Source organism: Neopsephotus bourkii, unplaced genomic scaffold, assembly GCF_033783945.1.
Source record: "Neopsephotus bourkii isolate Nb327-2 ecotype Australia unplaced genomic scaffold, CSIRO-AGI_Nbou_v1 NB_1526, whole genome shotgun sequence".
In the NCBI taxonomy this organism is placed as follows: domain Eukaryota; kingdom Metazoa; phylum Chordata; class Aves; order Psittaciformes; family Psittacidae; genus Neopsephotus; species Neopsephotus bourkii.
Genome location: NW_026902002.1, coordinates 5,783,781 through 5,811,190, shown reverse-complemented (window position 1 = coordinate 5,811,190; position 27,410 = coordinate 5,783,781). Strand labels below are relative to the sequence as shown.

Sequence of the window (27,410 nt, the reverse complement as noted above, 5' to 3'; positions counted from 1 at the left end):
GGTTATTGTTAGACTGTAATTATTGCAGACCTTTCTGTTATCTGCTTAAATATTTTTGTTATTGCTTTTTGCTTCTCTTTTTTTCTCTCCTTAATGATTTTGCATTGTTGCCACTGCTTTCATAGTCTTTGAAAAGGGTGGGTTTTTGTCCAGTGTACATTTGTGCATATGTCCAGATAAAATCCTCTCTCTTACTCTTGTTTCTGTGGAGTTACCTCCTTTTAGGTATCCACTAATGTCTTGTAACAAGAATGAATTTTCTTCTATGCTTGCTATGCTGTGTAAGTTGCTGTCATTTATGCCAGCATTTGCTTTGAGCTATGAAAAGGTCTGTTCTAGAAATTCAGATTTAGGTATTATTATTTGCAAGTAAATATAGTTTCTTGTTCACAGGCACTATTTTTATTTGATTTTTCTTTTTTTTTAATTTAAAAATCAGAGTGAGCAGTGCTGCACATTATTTTGGCTAAAGGTTAAGTAGGTATATTTGACTAGGTGATCACTTGAGGTTTTGTTATCCTTGCTAACTGATTTATAAGAGGTTGGTTGTTTACAAGTAACACTTTAGAGGTAAAACCATTTTTCCTGGTTCATTCTTCTTGCTATTAAATAAATTTTTATAGTCTTACTTTATATTCTGATTAGCCATTCTGCAGTCTGAAAAATTACCTGTGAAAGCTCACTCTTAATATTTGCCCGGCTTTTTGTGTCATCTACTTTTTTATAGATAGACATGTCTGAATAGCAATGCTAGCAAATTTTATTTTGGTTCCTGTCATTTTGGTTTAACTTGCTTATGCCTGGTATAGCATAATCTCCAATTTAGTCTTCACCTGTGGCTGGAATAATTATAGTGCATCTTTCTTCTTTTGAGTTCACATTGTGTCATTTTGCTCCAGTGCAAGAATGGGGAGCTATGTATACTTGGACTGATCTACTTTAGTGAAGGTTTGTAGGGAATTGATATCCTTGAGATTCCTGCTCTGCCACTGGAACAGGTTTGGACTCCAAGGGTGTAAGGCACCTTTCTATAACGATAAAGTGTTACTGTACAAGTCTGAGTTCCTTACAAAATCAGGCTAAGTCACATAGCTTGCTTCACTGTGTTTGTTTTCTCAGTTTTTAACGTAGCATAGGCTTATGTTCTTAAGTTCTTTTAGATACTACCTTTACTGTTCTCATATGATTAGTTAATGGCTCTTATTTTAGCCATAGCTAAATTTACTCTTTAAAAATTGCACTTATGTTATGAAATTGGATGCCGTAGAGACCATTTAATTTCTGCACACTGTATGACTCCATATTCACAGAACTAAAACACCCTTACTAGCTCACTTAATAAATGCTCATCTCATAGAGTATCTGCTTGCTACCTTCCTCTACTGTATGAGGGTAAAGCTTTCTTATTTTATATTTTCATTTGTTTCTAGCCTACAAATTTTCTAGCTGTGACCAAGTCAGTCATGAGAGGTGATGGAACATTTATGCTGGTGTTGTGTGCTTTAATCTATCAGTTTCCGAGAGGCAGCTTAACCCTGTTGTGTTTATTACAGGAAAAGTTGTATGCATATGCACAATCAGCACAGAGTGTCTGAACAGCTGGATTATCATCTGCATGACTTAATTACCTTCAGGCTTTTTTTTGCCATGAGATAGCTAAAAACAATTTCCAGGAATCACCTGGATGTTTTCTTCCCTCAGCAGCTTTCACACATTCTGAAAGACTTCCAGGCTCTGTGGAAGGTGGCTGATGGGAAGTGAATCATGAATATAAATCAACATCTCTCCACCCTTATATCCAAAATGCTGTTGCTAGGATATTCTTCTTTGTTTGCTACTCTCATCACATCATCACCCTTTTGAAATTCACTCTCTGTCATCCTTTCTTTAATTACATTCAAATTCAAGCTGCTTGCATCTCTGTGAGACCTTGACATAATCTTACTCTACCTTTGCATCTGCTCTCAGATTTTGCTGCCTTTTCTTCTCCAGAGTCTCTGAGTTCCAGTTTTCTGTTTTGCTTTCTTTTTGTTCTGGATTGTCATCTACTTTGCTGTGTGTTTTGCTTATGCTCCTTTGTAACCATAGCTTAAGGTATGCTTTCTTCCCTTTCTACTGAATGAATATTTTTTTGTTTAAAGTAAAAAAGTTATTTTTGTCAGCTTCCTTTTTTAGCTGTCTCCCCACCACCACCCTGTTGTTACAGTCCATTGCAAAAATGAGCAGTTAAAACCAGAATCATTTTAATGTTATTAGTTGTTTTTGGAGTTGCACTAAATGCCAACAAAAAGTTTGTTAAGAAGTTTAGTTGGCGATTAATTATACTTTGTTTGGATGGAAAGAATTTTGATCAAAAGAGATGATAAAATGAGAAGTCCCTGAGGTATACAGAGAAATGTAACTACAGTTTTTCTAGTTTTCTGCTCTCTTTTTTTTTTTTTTTTCTTTTTTTTATTATTATAAGAAGGAAGTGGAAGGGATAGGAAATAGGTGCTCACTCATTAGTTTATGTTCTTCTAATGAGAGATGCCACAGATGAAGTTTAACCATGACAAGTGCAAGGTCCTGCACCTGGGTCGGAGCAATCCCAGGCACAGCTACAGGCTGAGCAGAGAAGAGATTCAGAGCAGCCCTGCAGAGAAGGACTTGGGGGTGCTGGTTGATGAGAAAATGAACGTGAGCCAGCTGCAGTGTGCGCTTCCAGCCCAGAAAGCCAAATGTATCCTGGGCTGCATCAAAAGGAGCGTGACCAGCAGGTCGAAGGAGGTGATCCTGCCCCTCTACTCTGCTCTCGTGAGACCTCACTTGGAGTAGTGTGTGCAGTTCTAGTGTTCTCAACAAAAAAAGGACATGGAACTGTTGGAACAAGTCCAGAGGAGGGCCACGAGAATGATCAGGGGACTGGAGCACCTCCCATATGAAGATAGGCTGAGAAAGTTGGGGCTGTTCAGCCTGGAGAAGAGAAGGCTGCATGGAGACCTCATAGCAGCCTTCCAGTATCTGAAGGGGGGCTATAGGGATGCTGGGGAGGGACTCTTCATTAGGGACTGTAGTTATAGGACAAGGGGTAATGGGTTAAAACTTAAACAGGGCAATGTTAGATTGGGTATAAGGAAGAAATTCTTTCCTGTTAGGGTAGTGAGGCACTGGAATGAGTTGCCTGGGGAGGTTGTGAATGCTCCATCCCTGGCAGTGTTCAAGGCCAGATTGGACAGAGCCTTGGGTGACATGGTTTAATGTGAGGTGTCCCTGCCCATTGCAGGGGGGTTGGAACTAGATGATCTTAAGGTCCTTTCCAACCCTAACTATTCTGTGATTCTAAGAATGAATTCTTTTAGCTGGAGGGGCTTGCAGAAGATGTTTCCTAAGATGTTCGGGTGACATGGTTTAGTGTCAGGTGTCCCTGCTTACAAGGAAGTGTTACAGAGTAATGAATCCAAAGTCATGAAACACATTTTTATGTTTAATGTATTAACAAAGCTCATTAAATCATGCATTTTATAAAATTGCACTATCACATTTTAAGACAGTTGGATCAAATACAGAATTAAATACATGTTTTATAGGGACTTTAGTGAATAATTCTTTGGAAGATCTTCCAAGAGTACTGCTGATACAAAAAACATGGCATAAGAAATAACTGAATATGTGTTTTGTTTCACATTTTTGAGTCTTGGGGATGAAAAACATGCAAAGAATCAGATGTGGGGAAAAACATTAGTGGTATTTAAGACTGTAAAGGTAATCTCAGTTTGTAAAGTAAGTCAGATTTCCTGGTATTTTGTGTACCACAACAGCTTCCTCTTTGTTTTGTTTTGTTTTGTTTTTTTAATTGATATTTCTGTCTCCTGCTGTGGTGGCACCAAGAAGCTGTAGACCATCTTAGCAGCAAAAGTTGGGGTTGCGTCTTGAGACTGTGGGCAGCTCGGGCCAGATGTAATAAACTCACTCTTGCAGGCATCAGTACTTTACAAAGCATTAGAGGGGAGTTTTTTTTCCCAGAACACTTTGAAGCTATTTCAGGTACTGTTTTGAGGTGCTTGATGTACTTGGGAGTATGTAACTCGGAGTATGCTTGATTCATATTTTCAGCTTTTGGTTCTAATATGCTCTCTTGCATGCACTCTCAACTGACCTGATTTCTGATTGCAGAGTGGGACCTCTGAATCTTGTTTGAAAGTCTGATCTCTTGGTTGGTACGGAGCTTGAAATATGGAATAGTAGATGAGTCCTCTGATATGTAGCTAAAAAGCAGTATATAGGAAAGACTTTTTATGCCTCTGAAGTCCAAATTTCTTTCTGAAAAATATGTTAGAAGTACTTAAAGCTTTCTAATTCCACTGATGAAATAAATATTGCTTGAAAAGGCTGTTTTCATGAAATCACTATGTAAGAGAAGTGGTGCCAGAAACTCTTAGATGCCTAAATGAAGCTCCTCAGAAATCCTTTGGAAAATTGTAATTAATTTGTTGTTAGCTAGAAAATTAGCAGAATGTTAAAGCAAATAAGCCTGACTGAATGGTGCTGAAAAAGCTGCCTGCCTCCCCCCTGTTCTCAGCATGTGCTCCCAAAGGTGGTCCTGTGCTGGTATCATGGGTCATTTGACACTGGCAAGGAACTAAACCATGAGAAAACACACACAAAAGGGTCATTCTGTTGATTTAGCTTTTTGAATGAAATTGCAGGGAAATCATCTGTGTTATCAGAGCAGGGTAGATTTTTCAGCTCTGAGTCAGGAGGATGAATGGTCCGCTGCAGCCAAGAAGAGGGAGAGTGGAATAGACTCTCCCTACTTGGTCACAGTGACTGCTTAAGAAATTGGAGAGTAACCTTCTATGATCTTGGATAAATTCTGGATTGTTCCTGTGGTAGTCAGGATTACAACAAACTTAATTGTTTATGTAGGGATATGTCTTTAGTTTTTTGCTCTTAACCACTGTAATAGCATCTCATTGGAAGATTATTTTAATTGGTCCTTAATTATTGTGGGTTTGTTTTTATTTTTTTAATTGGCTGGTGTTAAAGATATTGTGATAGACAGGGTTTGTTCATAAATATGTTCCCCATGTTTCTGATTTTCTGGATAACTTCTGTATTGTATATAAAAAGTTAATACCCACTATCTTCCAGAGGTATTTGCTTTTCAGGGGTGTTGGGATATCTGTGTAAAGCTCTTGCATTATCATTAAAAAAACCTTACCAATTGAAGTTTTCTAGTTTATATAATCAGTAGATATTGATGAGTCTTGATTTGTGCTGTGAGTTTCATATATATAAATAAATATATATGAAATATATGTAGTTCTAAACGCAGAACTTTGTACGCCAGATAAAGGAGCCTGTAGAAAAAGAACTGGTTCTTAATCTGGACTAGTGAGTAACCGATGTAGCAGTGTTATGGCTAACTAAGCTATTAATCGTCATTTGGAGGTACAGCTTGAGTCTAGAAGAATGTTTAGTTTGGGCTTTGTGTCTCCTGAAAGCCTGTATATGTTGCTGGTAGCCCAGTGAGGCTTTGGGGACAATATCTGTTTTCTCTGTATGTCTTGTCTACATATGCAATCTTATTTGTAGTTCATACGTGTTAAACAAATTCAGCTAGTGAAACTTAATTCACAACAATATGCGTATTTGATATCTGGGATATTAGAAAACCTGACTGTAAGCAATGAAGAATTGACTGTTTTACATGGCTTTGACAACTTCAATAATTGTGTGTTTGGTTTTACATTTTAGGAAATAGAATAATGCTAATGAAGCAACAGTTTCCCTGAAGTTCAAGTTTTCAGACTCACTGCCATTATGGGTATGTCTTGTGTGTAATGTGTAGGAAAATTTTAATTTGGACACTTTTAATGTCTGTTGAAGACCAGAACCATTAATACCATTCTGAGGAAATACGTGCTTTTGCTGTGAAACCCAATGCAATGTGTATGGGAAAGGCAGTGTTCAACCTTTTATAATACTTCTGTGTTTTTTCTATTGGAACATAGCATTTTGACCTCACTATGTGGTAACTTAAAAATTCAGGTAAAAGAAATTAAGATTCATGGTATTAGGATACTGGGCAGTATCTACTGTGCTCTTAAAAGGTAATGGTTATTTGGAACAACCCCCCCTCTCATCGTCCCCCCCCAAATTCTATATTAAGAATTTTATTGTGTTGCCTTGTGTCATTGCAGTATAAAGGCAGGACTGTGTAGATGGTCTGTGCTTCTCTAAATATGTAGCATATTCATATTACTTCAAATTTGGTATTAATTTTACAGGTTGTGCATGCTTTCTAATGAGTTGACCGTGTTGTTACTGTAATCTAACAAACCAACCAAAACACGGTTACTGGTATTGCCTTTGTTTACCTGTTGTTGTTACACTGATTTGTCTTAACCTCATGCTTAGAAATCAAGTAGCTGAGTCTAGGAATACATCACTCTTTAGATTTCTGATATTCTCCAAAATTTTGTATGAGAGAAATGGCTACTGAGTCACACTAGATATCCAGCAGTCTTTAGATGCTTTGCCACGGTTCTTTGATTTTCTTTGCATGAAGTAGGCTACCGAGCGACCACTGGAAATTCTGTCTCCTCCAACCAACTGCTGGAATAACAGCACTAGAATAGGCTGTAACACCATAAAACAGTTTAACTTTTAATTTTGGCAAGATTTGAATATATTTCAGTATAAAAAGGAATAACTAAGTTGCAAGAATGCCTTCAGTTCTGCTATTAAATATTGCTAATTAGACTTGCTTTAATAGATTTGCATATCTTAGTAGTTATGAATAATGACAGCATGAGTGATGATTGAAATTAATAATTTTCAGACCAGCTTTCTGATCTGTTAGGAATCTATCAAACTAGATGCTGAAACTGCACAATTTCCTGATATGACAAAAATATTTAGTTATATTTGAATAGTATGTGAAAGAATTCTCATTGATGAATACCTGGAATATTTGCTTGCTGAGTTTTATTCAAGACCATATTTGAGAAGTACTGTTTTTTGTAAATCACAGTGCTTAGGAATTCTTCAACAAACACATCCACAGGAAGTAGTGCGAAGACATACAATCAACACCTTTGTAGATAAATTTTGTTATCCAGAGTTCTAGATGCATATTGAGTATAGTAGCATTGCTGTGGCAAGGAATTAATATAAAGTATTAGTGACAGATTTCTCTTAATGATGGATGTACAGGATTTTGAACTTCTAAGTGCTTTCCTAAAGGAGCATCCCATATCCAGGGCAAACCATGTCTAGCATGGCCTCAGTCCATCACAGCTGCAGCAGGTTTTAATGGTGGGCAGATGGATGAACAGAGGCATTCCTGTGTGTCTTTGCTTTACTGTAGTTTTAATTGCTTTTCAAAAGTGAGGGCATTTTTTGTTTGAATTTTACAGTAAATCAGGTCTTCTGTAGATTAATCAGCATGCTTTTCAAACACCTTCATGATACCTGTGTGACCAAACACACTGTGGAGATGTAGTCCTAGGAAGCTCCAGAGGACATATAGCTGCAACCCCGCTAAAAGCAGCATACATGATAGAGGATTGAAATTTTCTGGAGTTGTTGTATGGCAGGATTTGTGGTAGTAACTTTTGCAAAGTCTGGGGAAGTTGTTGACTGGATTCTTGCACGTTTGGTTGTGTTTTGTTTTTTCCCCAGATGTTCTGAGTATAATGTTGCTGAGGGTCTCTAGAAATGTATGCATTATATATTGAATAAAGGTGATGTTTGGGCAGATCTACTCCACAGGTTGGAATGGTGTCTCTGTATTGTTTAGGAAGTGCTTTGGGTTTAGTATGGCCCCTAATTATGAGAGCAGCACTGGGTAAAACAGGTTTTTCTCTCTTAGAGGCTAGCTATTCCTGCAAGGAGCAGGGAGTTGGACTCTGATCTGTATGGGTCCCTTCCAGGTTGAGATATTCTATGATTCTATGATTTATGATTTTGTGTGAACTGGATATCTAAGCTGTATAGCACTGGGTTCAGTGCTCCTGTTTTTCCTAGTGAATTATTCCTGTAAGCCCACCAAAAAGGCCTACATTTGCAGTCCTAGAGAAGTTTTGGGGTTTTGTTTTATTTGATTGGTTGGTTTGGTTTTGGTTTTTTCTGGGGTTGGGTTTTTTTTTTCCCCTTTTTTCCTTGGTGGTTTTTGTTTTGTTTTGGGTTTTTTTTTAATTACTTCATGGACTGTCAGCACATGCACAGAGGGGGAGCTCTTCTGGGAGCCTGTATATGGTTCCTACATGCATGACAGTACCAGTTCAATGAAGAAGAAAATGATTCAGAAGTACTTGCTTTTATTTTATGAATTGGGGATGGCAGGTCATGATTTCTAGTTACATCTGATCCGTGGACATTGCAACAAAGGAGATAAACCCTTTTTTTTTTTTTTTTTTGTCTTTCTTGCCTGCCCTTCTCTTACTAATGCTGCCTGAAGTTTTGCAGTTAGCAATCTGTTCTGACTTCATTTTTTTAAACCTGCCATAAGTCTGTTTACTAATTGAGCTGTTTATTTCCTTAAGCATTGTTAATGATAAATAAAATGTTTGCAACATGGCAGTATATATTTTTAATTTGGAAATTATATATTAAAGTGTAATATAGTCTTCTAGATTTTAGCTTAATGTTTGCCTGATTGTGAAATGAGACAGTAATGCACTTCAGGTTTAACAGTCATTTACACTTCTCTTACCTGGTCTCTTTCTCTGAGCCAGATGAGCAGCAAGCTTTGAATTCAATCATGCAGGATTTGGCTGTGCTTCATAAGGCCAGTCGTCCTGTACTGCCACAGCAAGAAACAGGAAAACCAAAGTCATCTTCACCTAAGAAACAGGTAATCTTCAATACCTTTACTAACCTATTGAACATGGAATGTCCTGCCGTGACTTCTATAGTTATTTTTCTTGCCAGACCAGTGAGCATACCAGAATGAGCTATTAGTCTCTCACATGTACTGCCATTTTCTTTGTTCTGGTTTTTAAATTAGCAGCAAAATTAAATGGTGGCATTTCAGACCAGATCATAGCATTTGCCTAAATTAATCTGATCCTGATAAATTTAAGGTTGTAGGAGTATTTTGACATTACTGACATTAGATTGCTTATTTGTCATCGTTTTTTTTATAGGTATTGGACTGTTTAAAAGATCAAGGTGTTCTAGTATCTCTTATTTGGAATGCATTGTTAGAATCAATTTTATATGTATATTAGATTGACCAGTTGTCAGATATATCTTAAAAAAAGAATGTCAGTATAGCAGCAGAAACATACGTTCATTTACTGTATCTTTGGCCTTGATTTTATTTTTTTGTTTGCTCATAAACTGAAAATGTGAGTTCTTTTCAGCTGTATTTGTTTTTCTGCAGATACTGCACAAAGATAGAAAAGTGGTAGATACTTAGCTGATACGTTTGAGCTGTTATATAGAGAAATTAGGAGAGGATGTAGATTTTTTGACCCAAATTCTAATATCCCTGTTAACTGTATATTTATTTGTTCATTTAATTGACAGGCCAATATTTCATGAAACTTCACTTCTTGCAGTCTTGTTTTAACCTGTTGAAGGTCAAAGCATTTGAATATATTTGGCTCTTGAACTGTCAAAAATCAATGGCTTTTTTTTCCATTCTGTGCTTTAAAAGCTGTATTAGTTCAGTATATAACACAATGGTGCTTTGCTCATGTCATCTAAATCACTTCTGAGCTGTGACTTTAGACAGTGTAGTGACGTGCATATTGATCCCACGTGATTTGAATGTAATACTTGTTTAGAATGTTAGAAGAAAAACAGTTGATCCGTTTCTGAGTTTAAATGTGGTAGTGGTGAGAGGGAGATACATATTTGCCATTTAAATTTTTGAATTCGAAATGTAATCACTTGTGAATTGATTAATTTTTTTGGAACATGCAATATTGTTATTTGGATATAATCTCTGTGGTTGAATGCTTTTTTGGTTGTTTTTTTTTTTCCTGCAGTAGTGAATACAATTTGATTCTTAAAATTATGAAATTTTTAAAAACAATTTTATTTCCATGTAACTTCAGATATTTACAGGTATCTTTGTTACTGGGAGGTTGATTGCGCAACTGCTGGCTTAATTACATGTGTGGGTTTCTATGGTAATGCTTATGAAACAAGATATGTTTCTTAAGCCTGGAAGGCTCAGCTCTGAAGCGTACATAAAAACCTGTTACGGTAGAACCTACCTGCCTGTTCATGATAGATAACTCTTTGGTAATCAGTTCCATGCTGAATTTGAAATAATGAATCTGTTATATTACTAAAATATATTGATAGAAAATAGTGGTTTTACTTTCAGAAGAATTTGTTGTACTTCAGAATATTTTTTTTCTTATGCACTTTAAGCCGTTATCAGAAAACCCCAGCAGAAGTAGCTTGTTAAAATACTTACTGTATTGGAAAGGACAGAAAATTAATATGGGCTGCTTAAGGATTTTACTTGTGATGTAGGATTATTGAATGTGATTTCATCACCTTCACTAAAGGATGTAGTAACTAACTAGTAGTGGTTTCTTTGTCTCTTCTTGCAGAATGATGTCAGAGTCAAATTTGAACATCGAGGTGAAAAAAGGTAAGGTGGGACCCCAGGAAACAATCTTGCCTTTTAATTATTTGTAGAATTTTGTTGGATTCTTATTATAAAGTTTTAAATAAACTGTGCAAAGTGTTTCAGATATCTAAGTGTATTTGATTTGAGCTTAAGTCTAATTTGGATATGAACACAATTTAAGGAGAACGTTTAAAATGTGGGCTCTAAGTATACATAAATGCAGAAATATCTTACTGTAGCTGTTGCATGTAATATCCTTCATTTGTTTACCCTTCAGATAGATGTTTGTAGCCTAGAACAATCACTTAGATAATTAGCATAGATTTCAAATAAGACTAGTTCAGCAAATAAATATTTTTGCTACATCATGTGCGTAATAAATGCACAATAATATATTGTTACTGTAGCACCCAGGATAAGAAGCCTGTATCTTAAAGCCCAGTATTGCATTGTACTTTGGAAAAAAACATTCTGAGAACTGTAATAGAAAAATTTATAGACTTTAGATAGTTTGCATTGATAATTTTGAATAACAGACTTTTATTTTCATTTTGTGTATGGAAGGTGAAAGATGCGCATGCTTAAAGTATACAAACATCTATATATATCTTTGCTGGCTGCTCAAAAGCTTTTGCAGAAGTTGATCTACAGTTCTGTGCAGAGCTCGTTTGTGGACAACTCTCTGTGTCTTTCTGAAAGCATAAAATCTTCTACCTACCTACAGAGAAGTGGTTATAGAATATGATCTTTGAAAACGTGTACTGGACAGGAAATAATATCCTGGTCATGCTATTTTTCAATGGAAATGGTAAATTCCTTAGGATAGCTTCAAAATGCTGTGCTACTTCTGGGCAGTCCCCAGTTCAGTTTGCAGTAGATCACATGCTGATCATAGTACTTGCCCTGACGTTACATGGGTAGTAAAATAGCATTAAGTTCCCTAGGTATTAACATTCTTCAGCTTCTTTCTATCACTTTTGTGAACGTAACATGTAACAGTGCATTGGTAATGGTTGAGTGCTATAAATAATTTGGAGAAAATAAGTCTTCAAAAGCTTTGAAAATTGAGGACTCTTATCTAGTAATTCACGTGAAATATGCAGCAGCGTGAGTATAAACCAGAGAAGTGTTACTCTCTGCCAGTCTGCACAGACAGTACATTCTTGCAGTTTGTTAATTCACTTTCACAGTGGACCAAATTAATCAATTCAATATGAATGCAAGTAAAGTGAGTGTATAGAAAGATACTGCTCACTAGGCTTTTATGCTGATGGCCTAGCTCTGGTTTGGACTGTCCCAAGTAATTTGAGCCTGCTTGCCCAGGGGCTCACTGCTCAGCATGCTTTGTAGTACTCTGTTGCTTGAACATATAGATCTAAAGATAAAATAATGAAATTATGCAAGAAAAATAAGTTATGCAATGGCTTTCTCACTAGTTTTGAAAAGGGAAATGGAAGAGAGAAGTGATTCTAGAATTTATTTCACTAGTGAACATGGCAGTCTGTACTAAGGAGTGGGAGGTGTGATGGGCAGAGTTCCAGACATGCTAAATAAATTAACTGCAGTGAGAACTGGTGGTTGTTTGGGGTTTACGGTTTTTGTGGGGGTTTTTGATATTTTGGTTTTAAGTTTATTTTTGCAGTTTTGGTTTTTGGTGATTGTTTGGTTGGTTGGTTGTTTTTCTTGGGGTTTTGTTTTTTGTTTTGGTATGGGTTATTTGGGGGGTTTGGGTTGTTTGTTTTTTTTAATAATAATAATTTTAAAAACAAACTAATACCCCCAAGTAACCCACACCAAAACAAAAAACATAATAATTTTGAAAAAAAAAAAAATTTTAATTGCAAGTGGCCTGGCTTCTAGCTTTACTTCAGGGAGAAATACTGTTCCCTAACCAGTGTACTACCTGAAACACTGATAAAAGCTTTTCTGCTTCACAAAATTGAAGTGCTGTTTCTTTTTTGAATGTACCTCATTAGGTTAGTCACTTCTAAAAGTGTTTTTTCTTTAATGGTGGTGTGTCTCAAATAATACAATAGTTTTCTATAGTAAAAGGCCAATTACAGGCATTTTAGGTTATTTGAGACATCGAGTTTAAAAAAAAAATCTGAGTTGTTCACCTACAACTGCCCCATTTGTACAGGAACACACTTGAAGCACAGATGGTGGGGGACTAAGCAGTCCAAGCATGTAACTCGTTATGGTAAAAATGGTGACATTTAATTACCTTTCTCACATAATGTAGTCTTTTGAATTTCCCAAAAATGGGGACCATAAGAGTAATTATTTTCTGATACTTAGGCTTGCCAGTCTGTGGTACTCATTGTCTTAGTTTTCTGAAGTGTAAAAAGTTTTAGAGGTTTCTAAGAATTTGCCTCTGGAATGGAGGCATGCAAAGCATTAGGTTAAGAAAAAAGCTATTTTCAAGTAAGTAAAGTAGTCATAATGAGATCTAATTTTATGTGTGATTATCCCTTATAACTTTCTCACTGCTTTGCTCTCCTTTTCAAAATAACACAAAATATGGAGGTTGGTGAATAAAAGCATAGCCTCTTATGGTCTTCCCAGTAATAAATTCAATTTTGAGATCATTCTTGAGTAATGAGGTGTCAGATTTTCATAAGTAACAGACAAAAATTCTTTACAACTTGAATTGTGTTTCAGGATCCTGCAATTACCACGGCCTGTTAAACTTGAAGATCTTGCAGCTAAAGCTAAAGTTGCCTTTGGACAGACTATGGATTTACATTACAGCAATAATGAGGTAATATTCTGTGTCTTGTAAATTCTCAGCAACTTGTACATTATTTTAAGGCTGAAATTTCCTCTCATAAGCAGTGAGAACCACTCCCATGACAAAACCCCAGATTCCTAATGTGTGTGTTCTCAAATATGTAAGGCTTGTCTAAATTAGGATGAACAGGAGATGCATGAAACGTTTTATGAGGAGAGTCATATCTTAGTGAACTACATCTCAGACTTGATCGGGAATAGATAAATTGTCTTCCTGCTCTGCCACAGTCCTGTTTCATCACTTTGGAAAAATCTTTATTGCTTTTAGCTTTCATGTTTGTAAACTTGAAATAACATTTATCCTTTCTTCTACAGGTTGTTTTTTTCTTTAACATTTAATCTTGTTCAGTAATTGCTAGAATGCTGCATTTAGTAATGTGTAGATTGGAGAACTAGGCTTAATTGTTGCTCCTCTTAAAGTAGCTGGTTCATAAATATTTCTTGGCAACAGGTCCAGTGCCATCAAGCCGCTTAATGGGTGATCAATATTACTTCCAGCTTTCCTTTAGAAGTAGAGATGGAATCAGTAATGGGAAATACATTTGCAGATGCAGGATCCTTCTTAGGAGTTACTTCTGTTTTTTTAATTGAGTCAGCAAAGTACAGGGAGGATTATGTGTGCTTGGTTATGCACAACATAATTGCTGCATCTAATCTGCATCTTTGCAGAAGAAGATGCCTGTAATTGCTGTTTGTTGGTTACTCAGTGCCTTACCAGGCACTTCTGTGAAACTGGTGCTCAAAATGAAGAACTCCAGCAGAAGGCTTTTGGAGATTAAGTTGGTCAGAAGAAAAGGCCATTCATGATACTTTAACTTCAGCTCCTTCCTCTGACAGGTTTTGAGGCATTTGAGCAGGTTTTCTGCTTGTCAACTTCTACACTAGTTGGCAAATAATCCTATAAGCTTTCAGAAATGTGATGCTAATTACGTGTCATTAGCATTAAAACTGCAACTTAAAATGAAGAGTGTATGCATGTTATGACGATCATCCCTCATTCCCATTTCTTTTTTGTATAAAAACACTGTATTTCAATTGATGTCGTGTTTGAGCAACATTGAGACTATTACAAGTAGAATACATTTTTTAAAACTACATTGCCTTGTTCCTTTGTTCCAATAAGCAGAAATTATAACTTACACTCCTGAAACATAAGCCAAATTTTAATTGTTACAGAACTCAAGTGTGCTTTAATAGCGTAACATTTTCTATTCTAAAGATACATGTGGGCCAAGTTAATCCTAATTAATTATATCCACGTAAGATTCTTGTAAGGACTACAGTTGTTCCATGTGAATCACGTCATGCCTGATAGAATTCCTTAAAAACTCTGTTTTTTCAATGGAGAAGTTCTTAGTGATGCAACTTCAAACCTGTGTAGTTGTAATACTGTGAGTTACAAAAATGTACTTTATGCTCTGCAAAATAGATCTTTATTTTAGACTTGCATTAACTTAGGTAATGGCAGATACATTAACACCGTTGCACATGTTTCTGTGAAAGTTGTAGGATATTAAGTTGTGCATATGTAAAATGGTTGTTCTTTCATTGTGAATGTTTGTTCCACCATGCTGTGCTATTGAAGGCATCAGAAGGAAGAGTTAAGGTTAAACTTCAGAATTTTGGTGCTAACTTGGGGCATCATTTAATACATTTTCCTTTCAGGTTCTTTTGGATGAAAGGAAAGATAGAATCAGTTTATTAGTTTCTCTGCACTTGACTTCCTGATTTTTTTTCTTGTATTCTTGTTTAAGATCTTATCTTGTTTAAGACTTTTTTTTTTTTTTCCCCATTTTTGTAGCTTGTAATTCCATTAACCACACAGGATGACCTGGACAAAGCTGTTGAACTGCTTGACCGTAGCGTTCATATGAAGAGTCTCAAGATATTGCTTGTAATACATGGAAATACACAGGTACAAGTTGATGTGCTAAATATCTTTTTCCTCAGTTTTCATATTGAAGTATAATTTGTATTTTTTTTCTTCAAAATGACATTTTTCTAATTGAAAATATTACTGACTGCTTCTTCAGTGCACTTCAAGTATCTTAGTGTGTTATATTGACTTGGTTTTAACTTTTTCCTAGATCCTATTCCTCTCTGTTTGCCTTTCCTACATAGTTAGAAGAGTGTTCCTTAATACGATGATGATGTGATACAAGTTTGAGAAGCACGTAGAATTTAAGTAATTGTAGTTACTTGAAACTGTTCCTTAAATCCTATGTTGTTGACGCTCCTCTGTGGCAAGTTAAATGTTTGTTGTAGCAAACAGTAGTGGACTATGGGCTAAATACTGAGTTATTTTGGTAATACCCAACACATCATGGCCATGATATTGATAGGATTTGTATACTAGTACATTGTGAAAATTGTTTTAAAATATTAAGAATGAGCTACTAAAGATTAATTTTTATATAAATTGGCAAGCTGCTTTTTGACTGCTTGAAAAAAAAGGAATGTGCTCCACAAAGCTGTAAAGTTGGTAGAGTATTTTCATTGCTAGGAGTGTGAAGTAATAGCTGCAGGTTATAATATGTATGCATTTTCAGTCACCCAGTGTAAATAATGTCGAACCCTTGCCCTCACCGGAAGATTTAGACAATACAGTGTTTGTGACAGACAGAAAAAGGCGATTGTCTGTAATAGGTAAGCTACATATTTCAATATCTTTAATTGTAAAACCTTTCCTTTTATAATAGTCTCTTTATTAATGTCTTGCTATCAACACAAACTATTTGAATTTCTCAGTGACTCTAATATAGAGTTGTACTTGGGGAGGTGGATTTTGAATTTTTAGTCAAAGGTGTTTTAAATATATATATATATAAATATATATATATATTTATCCCAAGGTAATGAATCTATGTAGAATTATTTAAGATAACTGATGCTAGTACTCCCTTTTATTTTCAGGAACAGGAATGAGTTACTGAAAAAAAAATCTGTTAGTTTATATGGCAGTGAATTTCCTTGTTCAATTTAGGACTTGTATGTTTTTCATCTTAATGTGTGAACATTTTTTATGATACTTTTGGCATTGATATAACCTTTTTGTTTATTCATGTTTAAAATCTGGTGTGATATTAACTTCCAAATTTCATTATAAAACTGGAGAGTTTAATGAATAATTTTCAGACAATTTGTTATGAATAGAAGTATTCATATTCTTGCAGATCTAATATTCTACAAGGAAAATTTGACATTCTCAAAAGCTGGAAGGAATGAGTTGACATGGGTGAAAGGGTTTGGATCTTTACTTTGCTTCAAAAGAAGAAATGCACACAGCTAGATGTGGAGGGAAATTATATTATTGTTCCTATAGAACCAGTATTCTTTTTAAAGCCATTGAGGCAACCCTGCTCCATACTTTTCATAATTCCTGGATTACAGATTTTAAATGCTATATGTAAGTACTGCATAGGCATTTGGGAAATTTCTAAAGCAAGCAGTGAGCCAGGCAGACTCAGTGTCTATGAATCATTTGAATGAAGCCCCTGGGTTCTGGGTTATTGAAGAGACTGTAACTAGCCCTTTTCTTTCAAAAGGTTCTAATACTCGTGACAGGAGTTCACCTCCCCCAGGCTACATTCCAGATGAGCTGCATCAGGTGGCCCGAAATGGGTCCTTCACCAGTATCAACAGTGAGGGTGAATTCATTCCAGAAAGTATGGATCAGGTGCGTGTGTGATTTATTAAAGTTTTTGTTAGGTTGATCTATTAAATACTGCTATTCAAGAAGGGTATGGAATTGTTGGAAAAAACAGCTAAGAAGTGACAAACCTAGAACATAATCTGTGAGAAAAGGTTAAAATAATTATGGTTTAGTCCTGTAAAACCTGTTTTAAACTCTGTCTCTTCAATTATTTAAATATTTTCCTACAAGGAGAAAGATAATATTCTTCATTTCCATGATAGTTGAGTGAGGTAATGATATAAATTACAGCAAGAGATGTCTACATTAGAAAACACAACCCCCTTTATTTTAATGAGAAGTATCTGTAAACAAGACAAGTTTTACAACTTTCCCAGGTGATTAGACGAGTTTTTAAAGAAGAGTTTGGATCTGTTAGAATTATTTGGACTTGGTTGATACTCTGTTGGTGTAGAGGCAAAGGGATGGAGATGGGTCTGGTACCAATAACCTTTGAAATAATTTCTACAGTCGTGTTTTTGTGTGAGGATCACTGCCTGCTTTTTTGTTCTTATTCACCTGCATTATTGGTGTGGGATTCATCAGCATGCTTAGCATGAATAAAATGCTCTCTGAGTATCAAAATTGCCCTTAAAAACAGCAGGAAAAGATGGAGGAATGTAATGGCTCACAGAACTGGCAATTGAGAGTTATTTAAGGAGGAAGAAAAAATAATGGTGCATACCCAAATCACATCAAGTTCTTGTTGACATTGGCACTGTATTCACAAATGGCAACAGGGAATGGTTTTTATGAGCTGACTAAATGAGACACAGATGATAGAATAAAAATAGAGGGGGAGACATTGTGCAATTTGTTGCACAATTTTAATGACTGAGCTGGGAATAGAGACTGAATCTCCTAATTTCTAGACCAAGGTGCTATTCATTATCATATCCATGTGGTCAGATCCAGCCCAGATCATTCAGTGGAATGATTGCTTTTGGCCTGGGCAAAGTAATTTTTGGTCACTGGTCAGACAGACAGATGATCTCTCAGGCCCAGGGTGTCCTTTTACTCCAGAGTATTCAAGGTTACAGCCTGGCGTGTATGCATGGCTGTGTAAGCTGTCAGCAGGATTTAAATACAGGAATGTTACTTTCGTAGAAAGCCAGGATAGTTCAACCTAAGCAGCCTCAAGGGCCAGATTGGGGTGTTAGAAACTCACAGCCTCGCTTTGCTTCCTTTTCATTAAGTTGCCAAGTCACGTTGGCAAGTGTTGACCATGCTGTTTACATCTGTCACAGCCTGCCTTACAAAGGCAAGAAGGGAATTTGTGAGTGGAGGGCTTTGCTCTGCTTTCCTGTTCATCTGCATGAGCACAGCTATTCACACTCTGACAGCAGACCCCACACTTTCTCTGCAGAAGAGATGATGGGTTAAAGTGGGTCATGGTTTGCTAGTTGGAACATATTGCATTGTTGATTGGTGCTTGGCAAAGTATGTGCCCAGGACCTTTAAGCTGCAGCACAGACTATAAAAATTGGAGGGTAACTGTTCAATTTACAGCAAAAGACTGGTGTCCAATTCACAGAAAATAATAGATCTTATATAATAAACCAAAGGAAACTTATTTTAGGAAGCAACTCATTTTAAGACAACAGATGAGCTTTCCTCTCTGTTTTTGGAAAGCAGTCTGGTAAAATTATCACATTTAGTAATTCAAAATTTAGTTTCTATTTTCACTTCTGAAAAATGAATCTGTGAAACATTTCAGATTGCTTTACTGCAAAAGAGAAGGGAGTGATGTTTGTCTGTCATTAAACTTAGCACAGGTAGTGTGAGATAAAATAGATGTCAGCCACAGAAATGGCTGGTAAACAAGAGTATGCTCTTGATAATCAATTTCTTTTTCTCTGGATTAGAGTTTAAGAAGCCAAATTTTGTTTTCATTATGTAATGGATCTGGCCTAGATAGGTTTGGCTTCTTCAGACTGATACCTGGCAGGTTTCATACAGCTCATGAACATTGATTACTAGGTCATCAGAAGTGTTTGGGATGGAAATAATCTGTCTTTGATGTTTTTGTAAACTCCAGTTTCACATAAAAGTTTAGTTTATTTGGAAAAGGGAAAGTGTTTATATATTTTATGAATTCTTCCTCTTTCTCCTTCAATTTTCTCTTCAGTTCTGTTTAGAAGTAACTCAGTTGGAGTCCTACTAGAGATAAACGTTTAATAGCATTTTAGAGTATTTGATTTCAGCTGATTTTTGTGACTCCTAGTTGGCAAAGTTTAAGCCATTACAGAAACTATATAAATTGTAAGCTCACAGTCTGTCACGTTTGAGTTTCTTTTTTTTTTCTTTGACATTATTTTTTTTTAGCAGTCTCAGCTTTTTATCCTTTAAAGGACTTGCTTTTGTTACTCTGTTTAGGTACCCTCATGCAGATGTTGCCGTAACAGTAAAAGACAGTGTGTTCAGGAAGAATGTAGCAGTACAGCTTATGTACAAAGCATGATAGAAGATGAAATACCTTAACTAAATTTTAGTTAGAGGTGAAAAAAATGGAAGAGTTCTTTCAGGATTGCAGAATGCAATGCAGGTTCAACTATGGCAGCTAACTTTAGCAATTAATTTTTCTGTTTTGTTAAGTGTTTCAAAGCAGAAACCTTCATTTAAAACCAACCAACACACAAATGAAAACAACAAACCCAACCCAAATGCAAACAAGTTGAACTTGCTGGTCTTTCTCTGTTTTTTATTAGATGCTGGATCCACTGTCTTTGAGCAGTCCTGAAAACTCTGGCTCAGGAAGCTGTCCCTCACTTGACAGCCCTTTAGATGGGTAAAAGTTACTTGCATTCATTATTCATCTTTATTAGATTGCATAATGTATCTGTTGTAACATGTAATAATTCTCTAGTGGCAGCTTTTACTGAACTTCTTCCAGAAACTCCTCTGCAAGTTATAGAACATTGATAAAAGCTTATTGAAACTTAATTGCTTACTAATACATGGAAAATAGAATTATTTGTTTTTTTAACAAATTGTTTTTCAAACACAGAAATTTAGACTTCAAATCCTACAAAAATGTACTGAAGGTTTTTACTAAATTTTGCCTGTCTTATATATATGTGAATTATATTCCATGGCAGTGAGCCACCCCATCAAATTTTAATTTCTTAGCTACTGTCCACAGTTTCTCAGCCACCAGGTAAGCCAAACAAAACGTGCTCCTGTTTGGCTTATGGTTGGTCAGACAAATAATACTTGGGTCTTATGTTGTGCAGATTTGGTCCTCTTTATTTGGAACTCCTATACAAATAATACTGCTAATTAAATATTTAATTGATAGATAAAAAGTTGGAAATCTTTACCTATGGCAATTAGAGCTACAGTATTGCATAGTAACATTTCATTTGAGGATACGTGATCTGAGGACGCAAATCCATTTGATCTAAAAAATTTTTGAGTTCAATAATGAGTCTCTGTTTCACAAGTAAGAGAACTATACATGCAAAAAGTATTTTGTGATTAGAGTGTGATAGGTTGTACACACAGGGTGTTCGATGTAGCTACACAGCATAGCAATTCTACCAAATTGCCAAACTTTTAGGGTTTTTTGGGGTAAGGTGAGTGCAAGAAGGGGAAGAAAAGCCATCTTAATTCAACTCCTGTTTCTCCAAAACTTTTTTGTTGTTTAATTTACTTTTATTTGTCACCTCTACTTAGTTTGTTTTCCTTCTTTTTTTTTATTCAAATATTTCCTAAAAAGATGTAGGTTTTGTGTCTCCATTTAGCTTCTGTTACCCATTAGAGAAATTCTTGCCAGAGAAAGGAGGACAATGTTTTGGTATATTTATGGAAATATACTGTAATCGGTTGCTCTGACTGGCAATCCCATCCATTCCTTTTGGTGGCTGGGAGTTACATACCAGCTGTAGGTAAGAAGTGATATGATCGTATAAGAGCCAAAAAATTCTTCATCATTCTGTAACTCAGTAAAATTACTCTCTTAATTCTGTGACTTCCATGGAAAGAATAGGAACTATTTTGAGACATTAAAAGGTTCTACGTTTCTTTGGTTTGATTTCCTCAAGAGTTTTTGTAGGCTATGTAAGACATTTTGCCAGTCTATAAAACTTTGCATTTAGCCATAAAGGTGTTAAACACAACAGTGTTCCTTTGTGGCTTTACTTGTGATAATTCATGTTTTTACTAATACCATTGCTCATTAACAGTCTGTTGCTTTCTTAATACATTAAGCTCATCAAGCAAGCTTTTCCATTGTTACTGATCTTGAATTGGTATTGATACCTATTAGATTTTATTCTCAAAATTGGGGTCCACATTTGTAAACCAGTGCAGCAACTTGTATAGCAGTAATTTTTCATTAGTCATAAAGAACTTTAAAACAGTAAGAGAAAATTGAGTACCAGATTAACAATTTTTAGATACTGTGTGTTTTTACACTTCCAGAGACAGCTATCCCAAATCTCGGATGCCAAGAGCACAGAGCTATCCAGATAATCATCAGGAATTCTCAGGTAGGCAAAAATCACTCGATATACTATTCAGAATTATTCTTCTTGCAAATAAGGGCTTAGAAGGGAAGTTCACGCTGAGAAGTATTGTATTACACAAACTTAATATGGTAGGAGAAAACAGAATCCAATCCCAGCACACGCAGTAAAATATATGATGAAATATAATATCTTCCAAATGTTTTTTTTTTCTAGATTATGTGTAATACCACTGTTAGTGTGAGAAGTATTAACTGTGTGCTTCTCTGAAAAGAACAAATGATGCAGTGGGGCACTTAACCGTTGTTAAACCAGGCTGTAATATCCATGTCAAAGTTTGCACATAACCTTGGTTAACTTATTTAATTTTGAAGTGTGGTGGTTTAACCCGAGTAGAGAGCTAAGCACCACACAGCTGCATGCTTGCTCCCCTGCAGTGGGATAGGGGAGAGAATTGGAAGGGTAAAAGTGAGAAAACTTGTGAGTTTAGATAAAGGCAACTTAATAGGGAAAGCAAAGGCTGTGCATGCAAGCAAAACAAAACAAAGAATTCATCCACCATTTCCCATTGGCAGACAGATGTCCTGCTTTCCTGGAAATGGCTAAACTTCATTACATGTAATGGTTGCTTGGGAAGGCAAACACCATGACTCTGAACTCTGCTTCTGTCTCCCAGCTTTTATTGCTGAGCACAACCTTGTGTGGTATGGAATATCTCTTGGCTCAGCTGGGGTCAGCTGTCCCAGTTGTCCCTTCCCAACTTCTTGTGCACCCCCAGCCTGCTCACTGGTGGGCTGGTGTGAGAAGCAAACAAATAAAAAAAGCCTTGATGCTGTGTAAACATGGTTCAGCAATAGCTAAAGTATCTCTGTTATCAGTGCTGGTTTGGCTAGAAATCCAAAACATAGCACCATATAATATACTAAAAAGAAAACTACCCAGCCAAAACCAGTACATGGAGTCTTAATTTTCTCCTGTGTGGAATAAGGATCACTTTAAAGTGTTCATGACTTCTGTAGTTGAAAGCACTGCAAAGTGAAAGGATGGAGAACTGTGTGCTGTGCCTATAAATTAATCATCACTACTAATACTGTTTTCATATGATACTCTGTCTCAAGTCCAAGTTGTTGTGCATGGTTCAGGATATGAAGTGCAATGGGTAACCCCAGAAGTGCTGTGAAGTGTCTCTCATGGATTTGCTTTGCTACAGAATTTTGCTGAACAGTAATTAGCTTCCAATGAATCTGGGGTGTGTTACGGGGTTTGGTCCATTCTGTACTCTGTTGTCATCATATTTTGTTTATGAAGCTTTATCCAGGTAACTGTGATGGTGTGCTTTTTAAGGATTCTAGCATGCTTAAGAGATTGCACCACTTTTAAATGAAAATAAAAGCAAAACTATGTAAAAAAGGCATTTAGATGCCAGAGATAAATACCAATAAAGTTAATAATGTCAAATTAGTTTGCCTTTGTTAATCTAGTTTATTTGTGTTTATTACAGTTACTTTTCTTATGAGATAATCTGGTATATTAACATTGGGATAGATAGTGCTCATTAATTTATCATTTATTCTCATGATTTGATGTGAAACAAAAGTAGAATAGTATATAGAGTCTATCTGGCGTAGTCCTTCCTCCTGCCGCAACCAGTACCAGGTTTCTGTAGAGAAGCATGTTGTATTCCTTCCTCAGAATATATTCCTGCTCATGTGTAGCTTAAGGGTTCTGTAAATGCAAGATACTCTTCTGTGATTTGATGGATTTTTTTTTCCCCTTGCACGGATTTTTCAACTCTGTTTCAACTTGTATAAACTTCTTCAGTCTCAACAGTATGTTGTGATAAGAAGTCGTGCAACTTACTGCATTTTATGAAGAAGTATGCCCCTTGTGATTTTTTTATAAAAGACTTTGTCTCCTTTTCTAGTCTATAGAAGCCAACATTTCTTATGGAGCAGCAATTTTGTATCTTTGATCATCTCTGTACTTACACATCTTTTTCCAGTTTTACTAAATCCTTTGAAATTTAGTAGACCAAAACTTCGTTCAGTATATCTTAATGATTTATAGCATTTAATTTGCTTATTAGCCAGTACACGGAATTCAGCAGCTGCTTTATTGTAACTCTATCACAAAAAAAAACAAAATCCCCTTTACACTAGCCTACATTGAATTTCATCTGCCATTTTAACATCAAGTCACATAGACTCTTAAGGGCTTTCTGTAATTCTTCTATTGGCTCCAAATGATTTTGTCACCTCAGTATTCATGGCTCTGTCCAGAGAATAGATGCATAATTAAATAGTGTGAATTGTAGCCAAGATCCTTGTGGAACAGTTCCAATAGAACTGTTGACAATTCACTCCCATCTTTCAGGCTTATCTTCAAACAAATTATTTATGCATGAGGGACTTTACCCTTCATCTTACGAATATTTTTCTCCTTCAGTATTTTTTTTAAGAAGACCTGTTGAGTGCTTTTTTTGTAGTTTAAGCTTTGTTGACTCTCTCACCAATTATTCATGTTTATGCATATTCAAATTTTATTCATTGTAATGGCTTCTACCAATTTTCCTCTATAAACTGTTTTAAAACCAGAGCAATTAAGCATGCTGCAGTCCTCGAAATTCTTTCAAGCAAGAGGTTAGAAACCACTTGATCTATTGAATTCTTGATCCTTTAGAACTTTTGGCTGAATGTCATTATAATTCTTGGGATTTTTTTAATTTGTGGCTTTTGTTCTGCAATATTTTTTTTCCTCTTATTCTTAACTTGAAAAAATCCTCTCATATGTTCCACTATGTTTTAGTTTATAATACCAAACTGATTAACATGCTTTTGTCACATTTAAAATTTTGAAATATATCTTTTTATTTTCTAGTAGAATATGATATTCCAATATTTGAGAAATTTGGAAAGGGGGGGACTTATCCCCGAAGATACCATATTTCATATAATCAGCAAGACTACAATGATGGTAAGTGTGAATATTGTAGGAGTTCTACTTCATTAATGTTTTCTCTCTTAATCTCTTAAGATTGTAAAATCTTAATGCGTGAAAAAATTGGAGAAATTAAAGATTAATTCTTTCCCCAAACTCACTTGCTCAGATTCTAATGACTGATAGAGCTCCTGAGCAGACTTAACCTTTGGTAAAGTTACAGATTACAGAATTTGTGACTCATGCACAGCCATCAAAATGTGCATGCCCAAAGACAGAGAAGAAGTCATCCAGTATAAGCTTTCACCTTTATGGCACACACCCCTTCACTATTCTTGTAGTGGCCAAAACCTGGTGGACTGCTGTAGCTGAGGCTTTTCTCATGGCCAGTTTATGTATAACATAGGATATAACTCAGTATATAACAGTCATGTTATTACATTCCAGAATGATACTTTTTTTCATAGACACCATACTGACTGTGATACTGTGACTGCTGTTCAGTCTCTGGTCCATTATAGCTCCCATATCCTTTTATTTTGTTCCTTTTCCTTTTCTACATGACATTTAACCAACCAATTACTTTATACTTTGTGGTTTCTGTATTTGATTTCTCCTTTTATCTGTGTTGTACTGCTTTACTGAATTTCATCTTGTGGATTTCTGAATCATCTCCAACTTACATCATCATAAATTTTGATTTTTATCTTTAATTAGACTTCCAGCCACACCTCAGTTGATGTCATCTTCAATATTTCAATGTATTGTGTTCATCATATATGTATCATCAGTTAAAATAGCATATGGAAGTGGACTGAAGGCAAACTGCTGTGGGTGTCCACTTAAATTATATTCTTCTCTGAGAAATAACTGATAACTACTCCGAATGTCTTGGATATACTCTACATAATAAACTGCTCTATGCAAAACTTCACTGGTTAGCTTATGAGAATGTCCCAATGAAATAGGGAAATTGGATTAGCTACATATGACAAACGAATTATGGCTGATTTATCACCTTATCTTCTAAGTGGTTTATAAAACTGCTTAATTTGTTTGCATATCTTTCTTGGAATTTAAATCAGCCAGACTAGTATATAAGTCTGTGTCTATTTTTTAAAGGTATTTTATCTGCCTTCTTCGGTTCCCCTGGGAACATCTCCTCCTATGTAATACCTAATGAATCAGAGACTACTTCAGCTGTTTCTGAGTTCTGTAGGATGAAACTTCATCAGGCCATGCTAACCTAAAACTGTTAGTGTTATCCAAATATATTAACATGAATCGTATTAGTTATCTGGTTGTAATTATCATTTTAGAAGATCAATGCCCCCCCTTTTTTTTTTTGTTTTGTGCTGTTCTAATGCTGTAGCTATCTCTGAATTATGCATTGTTTGTGATTTCTATACATATATATATGTATGGTCTTCCTGTTGATTCCATGTGTAGGTCTTTCTCTGCATTCAGTTCTTTCTAGCTTACAGGATGAAGATGCCAGCCAAATCTCTCTCTCTCCTATTTATCAAGAGACTTTTATGTCTTAATAGAGCAATAGAAGTAGAGGCAGAGCGTGTTCCTTTTTCCTCTCACAGCCCTCTTGGTTTGTGAAGCACACTGATCATGTTTCAGAACAATTCCAGAATTTAGTCCTAGTTTCAGTCACTTAAACGTAAACCAGTTCTTGTTTCAGTCTAATTCTTCGATACACCTCTGGTGAATGTTTGTTTTTGTCTAGGTGGATGGTTAAACCACTAAATTTTACGATCATTACATCATGGAATCATAGAATAGTTCGGGTTGGAAAGGACCTTAAGATCATCTAGTTCCAATCCCCTGTCATGGGCAGGGAAACCACACACTAAACCATGTCACCCAAGACTTCGTCCAGCCTGTTCTTGAATTCTGCTAGGGATGGAGCATTTATCACTTCCTTGGGCAACCTGTTCCAGTGCCTCACCACCCTCACAGTAAAGACCTTCCTCCTTATATGTAACTTAAACTTCCCCTGTTTAATATAATATGCTGCAGAAGATCTGAACTACATTATGTGGCATTCATAAAATATTGCATACACATATTGCATAGCAGTGGTTTTTTGTAGTGTAATATTAGTATTCTCTGTATATCACTGAAGGTCGTAAAACTTTTCCAAGAGCCAGAAGGACTCAGGGGAATAGCTTCCGATCACCAGTTAGTTTCAGTCCCACTGATCACTCACTGAGCACCAGTAGTGGAAGCAGCGTCTTTACACCAGAATATGAAGATAATCGAATGAGGAGGAGAGGAAGTGACATAGACAATCCTACCTTGTCAGTAATGGACATCAGCCCGCCCAGTCGCTGTAAGTTAAAGCATTTTATGAACTCCACTGTAAAGCTCTCTTACCTTTCAAGTATATAATGTCAAAAATAAGTGTGTCATCAAAATATGTGTAATTGAATAATGTTTTTGTCTCTCTAATAGGGAAAAAGTCAAGACTATATGCTCAGCAGTTTTTTCGTTGCTTACTGTGCCAACCTTCCTGCAGGTTTTTGCATGGAAATTGCATCTGTAATAACAAAACACTGGAAACCATTTCTGATGATTTGTTAGACTCTTGAGGACCTGAGAATGGTTATCTAGATTGTAGTTACTGTTCATTTTTGCAGATGTTGTTCACGTCTTCTGATAAACTGTAGGACTTAAGTGGTACTGATTTATACCAGTGGTGGCATTTCAGGAGCAAATTTACTTTGTGATGACTTCAGTAGCTGGTACATTTTAATCATGCCTCAATTCTTTTTAGATTAAGTTATTTAACATGGTTTTCTGTTTTAAGTATGTCTATCTCTACCACAAGGTATTTTGTGGATAAATCTAAGTAGCTTGTGTTTTCCATCTCACAGGAAGTCTTATTGATCTTTAACTTAATTGGGAAGTTTTAGGACACGTAGTTTCTGTTGTTGAAAAT

General features: G+C 35.9%; 1 protein-coding gene across 4 annotated transcripts in view; it reads left to right on the top strand.

Moving 5' to 3' along the window:
• Positions 1–27,410, top strand: part of MAP3K2 (mitogen-activated protein kinase kinase kinase 2) — a 55,785-nt gene that overhangs the window by 15,032 nt on the left and 13,343 nt on the right. For 2 of the 4 annotated variants that reach the window (XM_061370141.1, XM_061370142.1), the window contains 11 exons: positions 5,737–5,806; positions 8,721–8,839; positions 10,557–10,597; positions 13,238–13,337; positions 15,168–15,281; positions 15,916–16,012; positions 16,912–17,042; positions 19,766–19,845; positions 21,480–21,547; positions 24,401–24,496; positions 26,595–26,801. In XM_061370141.1, coding sequence (XP_061226125.1) covers positions 5,803–5,806; positions 8,721–8,839; positions 10,557–10,597; positions 13,238–13,337; positions 15,168–15,281; positions 15,916–16,012; positions 16,912–17,042; positions 19,766–19,845; positions 21,480–21,547; positions 24,401–24,496; positions 26,595–26,801 — 1,057 coding nt within the window. In that variant the 5' untranslated portion in view covers positions 5,737–5,802. The remainder of the gene's footprint in view (positions 1–5,736; positions 5,807–8,720; positions 8,840–10,556; positions 10,598–13,237; positions 13,338–15,167; positions 15,282–15,915; positions 16,013–16,911; positions 17,043–19,765; positions 19,846–21,479; positions 21,548–24,400; positions 24,497–26,594; positions 26,802–27,410) is intronic. The other 2 variants (XM_061370140.1, XM_061370139.1) reach the window with 2 other exon arrangements.